This window comes from Scomber scombrus, chromosome 5 (genome assembly GCF_963691925.1).
Source record: "Scomber scombrus chromosome 5, fScoSco1.1, whole genome shotgun sequence".
NCBI lineage: Eukaryota > Metazoa > Chordata > Actinopteri > Scombriformes > Scombridae > Scomber > Scomber scombrus.
Genome location: NC_084974.1, coordinates 31,809,864 through 31,820,579, shown reverse-complemented (window position 1 = coordinate 31,820,579; position 10,716 = coordinate 31,809,864). Strand labels below are relative to the sequence as shown.

The following is a 10,716-nucleotide window of genomic DNA, read 5'->3' as shown; positions in this document are numbered from 1 at the left end:
GTACAGTTTGAGGTACTTGTACTTTACTGTAGTATTTCCATGTGATGCTACTTTCTACATCTCACAGGGAAATATTGTACTTTCTACTCCACTACATTTATTTAACAGCTTTAGTTACTTTTCATTTTTTTGACACAATGGATAATATAACAAGCTTTATAAATACAACACTGAATCATTAAAATCATTTAACTGGGAATCAAAATGCTTAAAAAAAATGTAAAAATACTTCATGAAACATCATCCTACAGTAAAAGTACTGCAGTATTATGAGTGATGTAGTATGCAGTATTACAGTATTATGAGTGATGTAGTATGCAGTATTACAGTAAAGTACTACAGTATTATGAGTGAAGTAGTATGCAGTATTACAGTAAAAGTACTGCAGTATTATGAGTGATGTAGTATGCAGTATTACAGTAAAAGTACTGCAGTATTATGAGTGATGTAGTATGCGGTATTACAGTAAAAGTACTGCAGTATTATGAGTGATGTAGTATGCAGTATTACAGTTAAAGTACTGCAGTATTATGAGTGATGTAGTATGCAGTATTACAGTAAAAGTACTGCAGTATTATGAGTGATGTAGTATGCAGTATTACAATAAAAGTACTGCAGTATTATGAGTGATGTAGTATGCAGTATTACAGTAAAAGAAGAAAACACTTTGATCACTGTTGATAAAAATCCTGTTTATTGATTATTGAAGCTTCAGATTGTTGACACATCCAATCAGTAAAGTGTGATCAATGATTTCATGTTCAGATTGACTTCATCCACACAGTCAGTTAGTTTAACCCAGAATGTCAGCTATGTACAAGAACATCATTAATGATTATTATCATGATCATTACAGTTTGATTGAACATTTCTTTATGAATTTACAAAGTGATGAGAACAAAATATCTGTGATGAAGGAAGTTCTGCTGTTTTCTCTGTTTAAGAAACAACAGACACAAATACATCAATACAAACATGAAACTAACATTTAGAACAAAGAGAAGTTAAAAACATGGTGATGAGCAGTGAGAGCCTCCATGGATAAAAACACACAGGAAAAAGTCACATTTAAAGAAACTGAACATATCAATGAAACATAAAGTAAACAAAGTGTTGAATATCACTATTAGCATGTCAGCTGATCTCTGAGCAGCTCAGAAACATGGAGACAAAAACATGAAGAATTACAACATCTGACACATGAAGTCTGAAATGACTTCTGTCTATTTCACTTTACACAACTCAACTGTGTCATAGACATAAAGTCCAGCATAGAGAGGCTGAGTGAATGTGGTCTGGACTCTGTGGAGGAGAGTCATGGTTTCAGAGACGCTGTAGAAGGACAGAATACCTGCTCTGTGATCCAGGTACACTCCGACTCTGGAGGAAACAGGACCTGAGACGGGAGTTGAGATGTTGTTGAACCAAAATACATAACCGTTAGTAACACAATATAAAGACCAAGATTTGTCATTACATCCAAATAGAGATTCATTTCCTGCTCTGCTGATATTCTTGTATGTGACTGCTACAAAAACTCCTCCTTCTCTCCTCTCCACCTCCCAGTAACAACGTCCAGTCAGACTCTCTCTACTCAGGACCTGAGGATGATCAGTGAATCTGTCTGTGTGACTAGAATAAGACTGATGTTGTCTCGTCCATTTTACTTTTCTGTTCCCATCAGATAATAACAGCCGTGTGTTTGCTGTGTTTGGATCCAGAGTGATTTCACGTGAATATCTTAAGAACTCAGCTCTGGTCTTGGGTTCTGGTTCTGGTTCTGACAGTAAAACGTCCACATCAGTCACTGCCAGTGAGATGTTTGTCCATTTGTCCCTCAGGATGTCCTGTAGTTTATCTCTGAGCTCTGACACAGCTGCTGTCACATCCTCAAAGTATCTCAGAGGACGGATATTGATGCTGGATGAGTCTGTAGGTTCACTGAGTTGTGACACTGAGGGGTAGTTGTGTAGAAACTGGTTGTGATCCTCTGTGTGTGAGAGCTGCTTCAGTTCAGCGTCTTTCCTCTTCAGCTCAGTGATCTCCTGCTGCAGCTTCTCCTGAAGCTCTTTGACTCCACTCACTTCAGTTTCCTGCTGGGATCTGATCTGCTGCTTCACATCAGAGCTTCTTTTCTGGAGGAGACGGATCAGCTGAGTGAAGATCTTCTCACTGTCCTCCACTGCTTTATCAGCAGAGAGACTGACGGCCTTCACCTCCTGTTGAAGCAGCTTCACATCTTTCTCTCTGTGCTGGATTCTCTGCTGGATGTTTAGTCGACTCACCTTGAGCTCTCTCTGCCTCTCAGTCCTTTCTGCTGCAGCTGGGACTGTGTCGTGGCCTTTATGATCCTCCATAGTGCACAGATAACAGATACTCTTCTTATCTGTACGGCAGAATATCTTCATCACCTCATCATGACGAGAGCAGATGTTCTCCTGGAGCTTCTTGGAGGGCTCCACCAGCTTGTGTTTTTTAAATGTAGGTGATTCATAGTGAGACTGGAGGTGATTCTCACAGTAAGAGGCCAGACACACCAGACAGGACTTGAAGGCTTTCAGCTTTCTCCCAGTGCAGACATCACAGGCCACATCTTCAGGTCCAGCATAGCAGTGATCAGCAGGAGCAGCTTGGAGTCCAGTCTTCTTCAGCTGCTCCACTAAAGCTGCTAACATGGTGTTTTTCTTCAGGACAGGCCTCGGTGTGAAGGCCTCTCTGCACTGAGGGCAGCTGTAGATCTTCCTCTGATCCTCTCCATCCCAGAATCCTTTAATACAGCTCATACAGTAGCTGTGTCCACAGGGAATAGTCACCGGATCCTTCAGTAGATCCAGACAGATCACACAGGAGAAGGATTCTCGGTCCAGCTGATCGTTCTGCGCCATTTCAGCTCTCAGAGGCAACGACTGTCTGACCTTCACTTCCTGATAAGTTTAATATGTTTGAACTTTGATCTGATCATGTGATTCAGTCATAAATGCAGCCTGACAGCTCTGTGCTGCGTCACATGTTGGTTACACCCATCTACAACCTGTAGACCTGAAGGGAGAGAACAAGGAACTCTGATCCCAGAGTGGAGCTTGTTGTGTTTAAAGAACAGGGACGGTTATCAGGACGAGGAGCCGCACTGTGGATTCAAACTGTGTTTCCTCATTTACAGTAAAGTCTCAGTTAAAAGCTGCTCAACATTTAACTTTACTGCTATGTACAAATACTCCATTACAAGTAAAAGTACTGCATGAAAAACCCTCCTACAGTAAAAGTACTGACATAATAATATATCAGTACTTTTACTGTAATACTGCATACTACATCAATCATAATACTGCAGTACTTTTACTGTAATACTGCATACTACATCACTATAATACTGCAGTACTTTTACTGTAATACTGCATACTACATCACTATAATACTGCAGTACTTTTACTGTAATACTGCATACTACATCACTCATAATACTGCAGTACTTTTACTGTAATACTGCATACTACATCACTATAATACTGCAGTACTTTTACTGTAGTAGGAAAACTACAGTGTGAGTGAGTTTGTACTCTTCAATCCAGTTGTTCAGATGTTTAAATGTGGAGCTCTCTCACCTTTCTCTCTGTGTGTGTGTGTGTGTGTGTGTGTGTGTGTGTGTGTGTGTGTGTGTGTGTGTGTGTGTGTGTGTGTGTGTGTGTGTGTGTGTGTGTGTGTGTCTCAGCAGATAACAGGATGTGTTCCAGACTGATGCTCGACACATGTTCTCACTTCATCTTTTATTTTAGCTCCTTCATCTTTCCACTTTTAGGTTGACGGCCTCCTGCTGCTCCTCCTCCATCATAACTAAAATAATCAGTAGTCAGCTACTTTATTTGTGTCTAACAGGCAGTTTGTTGTGCAGCTGACACAGGATAAAAAAAACACACACATTGGACAGATCTAATAACTGAATATATAAAATAATGTCACATTTTTAAGGGTCCTGAGTGTGTTTTTGTGCTCGACTCTCTGAGAAGGAAAATTCATAATATCACCAAACTCAATATGATTCATCTTCTGGGTTACATCACTAACCCTAACATCACTAACCCTAACATCAATAACCCTAACATCACTGACCCTAACATCACTAACCCTAACATCAGTAACCCTAACATCACTAACCCTAACATCACTAACCCTAACATCACTAACCCTAACATCACTAACCCTAACATCACCAACCCTAACATCACTAACCCTAACATCACTAACCCTAACACATCACTAACCCTAACACATCACTAACCCTAACATCACTAACCCTAACATCACTAACCCTAACATCACTAACCCTAACATCACTAACCCTAACATCACCAACCCTAACATCACTAACCCTAACATCACTAACCCTAACATCACTAACCCTAACACATCACTAACCCTAACACATCACTAACCCTAACATCACTAACCCTAACATCACTAACCCTAACATCACTAACCCTAACATCACTAAGCCTAACATCACTAACCCTAACATCACTAACCCTAACATCACTAACCCTAACACATCACTAACCCTAACATCACTAACCCTAACATCACTAACCCTAACACATCACTAACCCTAACATCACTAACCCTAACATCACTAACCCTAACATCACTGACCCTAACATCACTAACCCTAACATCACTAACCCTAACATCACTAACCCTAACATCACTAACCCTAACATCACTAACCCTAACATCACTGACCCTAACATCACTAAGCCTAACATCACTAACCCTAACATCACTAACCCTAACATCACTAACCCTAACATCACTGACCCTAACATCACTAACCCTAACATCACTAACCCTAACATCACTAACCCTAACATCACTAACCCTAACATCACTAACCCTAACATCACTAACCCTAACACATCACTAACCCTAACATCACTAACCCTAACATCACTAACCCTAACACATCACTAACCCTAACATCACTAACCCTAACATCACTAAGCCTAACATCACTAACCCTAACATCACTAACCCTAACATCACTAACCCTAACATCACTAACCCTAACATCACTAACCCTAACATCACTAACCCTAACATCACTAACCCTAACACATCATTAACCCTAACATCACTAACCCTAACATCACTAACCCTAACACATCACTAACCCTAACACATCACTAACCCTAACATCACTAACCCTAACATCACTAACCCTAACATCACTAACCCTAACATCACTAACCCTAACATCACTAACCCTAACATCACTAACCCTAACATCACTAACCCTAACATCACTAACCCTAACATCACTAACCCTAACACATCACTAACCCTAACATCACTAACCCTAACATCACTAACCCTAACATCACTAACCCTAACACATCACTAACCCTAACATCACTAACCCTAACATCGCTAACCCTAACATCGCTAACCCTAACATCGCTAACCCTAACATCACTAACCCTAACATCACTAACCCTAACATCACTAACCCTAACATCACTAACCCTAACATCACTAACCCTAACATCACTAACCCTAACACATCACTAACCCTAACATCACTAACATCACTAACCCTAACATCACTAACCCTAACATCACTAACCCTAACACATCACTAACCCTAACACATCACTAACCCTAACATCACTAACCCTAACACATCACTAACCCTAACATCACTAACCCTAACATCGCTAACCCTAACATCACTAACCCTAACATCACTAACCCTAACATCACTAACCCTAACATCCCTAACCCTAACATCACTAACCCTAACATCACTAACCCTAACATCACTAACCCTAACATCCCTAACCCTAACATCACTAACCCTAACATCACTAACCCTAACATCACTAACCCTAACATCACTAACCCTAACATCACTAACCCTAACATCACTAACCCTAACATCACTAACCCTAACATCATTAACCTTAACATCACTAACCCTAACATCCCTAACCCTAACATCACTAACCCTAACATCACTAACCCTAACATCACTAACCCTAACATCACTAACCCTAACATCACTAACCCTAACATCATTAACCTTAACATCACTAACCCTAACATCACTAACCCTAACATCACTAACCCTAACATCACTAACCCTAACATCACTAACCCTAACATCACTAACCCTAACATCACTAACCCTAACATCACTAACCCTAACATCCCTAACCCTAACATCACTAACCCTAACATCACTAACCCTAACATCACTAACCCTAACATCACTAACCCTAACATCACTAACCCTAACATCATTAACCTTAACATCACTAACCCTAACATCACTAACCCTAACATCACTAACCCTAACATCACTAACCCTAACATCACTAACCCTAACATCACTAACCCTAACATCACTAACCCTAACATCACTAACCCTAACATCACTAACCCTAACATCACTAACCCTAACATCACTAACCTTAACATCACTAAGCCTAACATCACTAACCCTAACATCACTAACCCTAACATCACTAACCCTAACACATCACTAACCCTAACATCACTAACCCTAACATCACTAACCCTAACATCACTAACCCTAACATCACTAACCCTTACATCACTAACCCTAACATCACTAACCCTAACATCACTAACCCTTACATCACTAACCCTAACATCACTAACCCTAACATCACTAACCTTAACATCACTAACCCTAACATCACTAACCCTAACACATCACTAACCCTAACATCACTAACCCTAACACATCACTAACCCTAACATCACTAACCCTAACACATCACTAACCCTAACATCACTAACCCTAACATCACTAACCCTAACATCACTAACCCTAACATCACTAACCCTAACATCACTAACCCTAACATCACTAACCCTAACATCCCTAACCCTAACATCACTAACCCTAACCCTAACATCACTAACCCTAACATCACTAACCCTAACATCACTAACCCTAACATCACTAACCCTAACATCACTAACCCTAACATCACTAACCCTAACATCACTAACCCTAACACATCACTAACCCTAACATCACTAACCCTAACATCACTAACCCTAACATCACTAACCCTAACACATCACTAACCCTAACATCACTAACCCTAACATCACTAACCCTAACATCACTAACCCTAACACATCACTAACCCTAACATCACTAACCCTAACATCACTAACCCTAACATCACTAACCCTAACCCTAACATCACTAACCCTAACATCACTAACCCTAACATCACTAACCCTAACATCACTAACCCTAACATCACTAACCCTAACATCACTAACCCTAACACATCACTAACCCTAACATCACTAACCCTAACATCACTAACCCTAACATCACTAACCCTAACACATCACTAACCCTAACATCCCTAACCCTAACATCACTAACCCTAACATCACTAACCCTAACATCACTAACCCTTACATCACTAACCCTAACATCACTAACCCTAACATCACTAACCTTAACATCACTAACCCTAACATCACTAACCCTAACACATCACTAACCCTAACATCACTAACCCTAACACATCACTAACCCTAACATCACTAACCCTAACACATCACTAACCCTAACATCACTAACCCTAACATCACTAACCCTAACATCACTAACCCTAACATCACTAACCCTAACATCACTAACCCTAACATCACTAACCCTAACATCCCTAACCCTAACATCACTAACCCTAACCCTAACATCACTAACCCTAACATCACTAACCCTAACATCACTAACCCTAACATCACTAACCCTAACATCACTAACCCTAACATCACTAACCCTAACATCACTAACCCTAACACATCACTAACCCTAACATCACTAACCCTAACATCACTAACCCTAACATCCCTAACCCTAACATCACTAACCCTAACATCACTAACCCTAACATCACTAACCCTAACACATCACTAACCCTAACATCACTAACCCTAACATCACTAACCCTAACATCACTAACCCTAACACATCACTAACCCTAACATCACTAACCCTAACATCACTAACCCTAACATCACTAACCCTAACCCTAACATCACTAACCCTAACATCACTAACCCTAACATCACTAACCCTAACATCACTAACCCTAACATCACTAACCCTAACATCACTAACCCTAACACATCACTAACCCTAACATCACTAACCCTAACATCACTAACCCTAACATCCCTAACCCTAACATCACTAACCCTAACATCACTAACCCTAACATCACTAACCCTAACACATCACTAACCCTAACATCACTAACCCTAACATCACTGACCCTAACATCACTAACCCTAACATCACTAACCCTAACATCACTAACCCTAACATCACTAACCCTAACATCACTAACCCTAACATCACTAACCCTAACACATCACTAACCTTAACATCACTAACCCTAACATCACTAACCCTAACATCACTAACCCTAACACATCACTAACCCTAACACATCACTAACCCTAACACATCACTAACCCTAACATCACTAACCCTAACATCACTAACCCTAACATCACTAACCCTAACATCACTAAGCCTAACATCACTAAGCCTAACACATCACTAACCCTAACATCACTAACCCTAACATCACTAACCCTAACATCACTAACCCTAACATCACTAACCCTAACATCACTAACCCTAACATCACTAACCCTAACATCACTAACCCTAACACATCACTAACCCTAACATCACTAACCCTAACATCACTAACCCTAACATCACTAACCCTAACATCACTAACCCTAACACATCACTAACCCTAACATCACTAACCCTAACACATCACTAACCCTAACACATCACTAACCCTAACATCACTAACCCTAACATCACTAACCCTAACATCACTAACCCTAACATCACTAACCCTAACATCACTAACCCTAACATCACTAACCCTAACATCACTAACCCTAACATCACTAACCCTAACATCACTAACCCTAACATCACTAACCCTAACACATCACTAACCCTAACATCACTAAGCCTAACATCACTAACCCTAACATCACTAACCCTAACATCACTAACCCTAACATCACTAACCCTAACATCGCTAACCCTAACATCACTAACCCTAACATCACTAACCCTAACATCACTAACCCTAACACATCACTAACCCTAACACATCACTAACCCTAACATCACTAACCCTAACATCACTAACCCTAACATCACTAACCCTAACATCACTAACACATCACTAACCCTAACATCACTAACCCTAACATCACTAAGCCTAACATCACTAAGCCTAACATCACTAAGCCTAACACATCACTAACCCTAACATCACTAACCCTAACATCACTAACCCTAACATCACTAACCCTAACATCACTAACCCTAACATCACTAACCCTAACACATCACTAACCCTAACATCACTAACCCTAACATCACTAACCCTAACATCACTAACCCTAACATCACTAACCCTAACACATCACTAACCCTAACATCACTAACCCTAACATCACTAACCCTAACATCACTAACCCTAACATCACTAACCCTAACATCACTAACCCTAACATCACTAACCCTAACATCACTAACCCTAACACATCACTAACCCTAACATCACTAACCCTAACATCACTAACCCTAACATCACTAACCCTAACATCACTAACCCTAACACATCACTAACCCTAACATCACTAACCCTAACATCACTAACCCTAACATCACTAACCCTAACATCACTAACCCTAACACATCACTAACCCTAACATCACTAACCCTAACATCACTAACCCTAACATCACTAACCCTAACACATCACTAACCCTAACATCACTAACCCTAACATCGCTAACCCTAACATCGCTAACCCTAACATCGCTAACCCTAACATCACTAACCCTAACATCACTAACCCTAACATCACTAACCCTAACACATCACTAACCCTAACATCACTAACCCTAACATCACTAACCCTAACACATCACTAACCCTAACATCACTAACCCTAACATCACTAACCCTAACATCACTAACCCTAACATCACTAACCCTAACATCACTAACCCTAACACATCACTAACCCTAACATCACTAACCCTAACATCACTAACCCTAACATCACTAACCCTAACATCACTAACCCTAACACATCACTAAGCCTAACATCACTAACCCTAACATCACTAACCCTAACATCACTAACCCTAACATCACTAACCCTAACATCGCTAACCCTAACATCACTAACCCTAACATCACTAACCCTAACATCACTAACCCTAACACATCACTAACCCTAACACATCACTAACCCTAACATCACTAACCCTAACATCACTAACCCTAACATCACTAACCCTAACATCACTAACACATCACTAACCCTAACATCACTAACCCTAACATCACTAAGCCTAACATCACTAAGCCTAACATCACTAAGCCTAACACATCACTAACCCTAACATCACTAACCCTAACATCACTAACCCTAACATCACTAACCCTAACATCACTAACCCTAACATCACTAACCCTAACACATCACTAACCCTAACATCACTAACCCTAACATCACTAACCCTAACACATCACTAACCCTTACATCACTAACCCTAACATCACTAACCCTAACATCACTAACCCTAACACATCACTAACCCTAACATCACTAACCCTAACAT

General features: G+C 40.3%; 1 protein-coding gene across 1 annotated transcript; it reads right to left on the bottom strand.

Annotated features, from left to right (window-relative positions):
- Nucleotides 1-1,223: 1,223 nt before the first annotated feature.
- Nucleotides 1,224-2,885, bottom strand: LOC133979995 (tripartite motif-containing protein 16-like). The gene has a single exon (XM_062418554.1). The coding sequence runs from the start codon at nt 2,883-2,885 to the stop codon at nt 1,224-1,226; it is 1,662 nt and encodes a 553-aa protein (XP_062274538.1).
- Between the last annotated feature and the right edge of the window lie 7,831 nt (nt 2,886-10,716).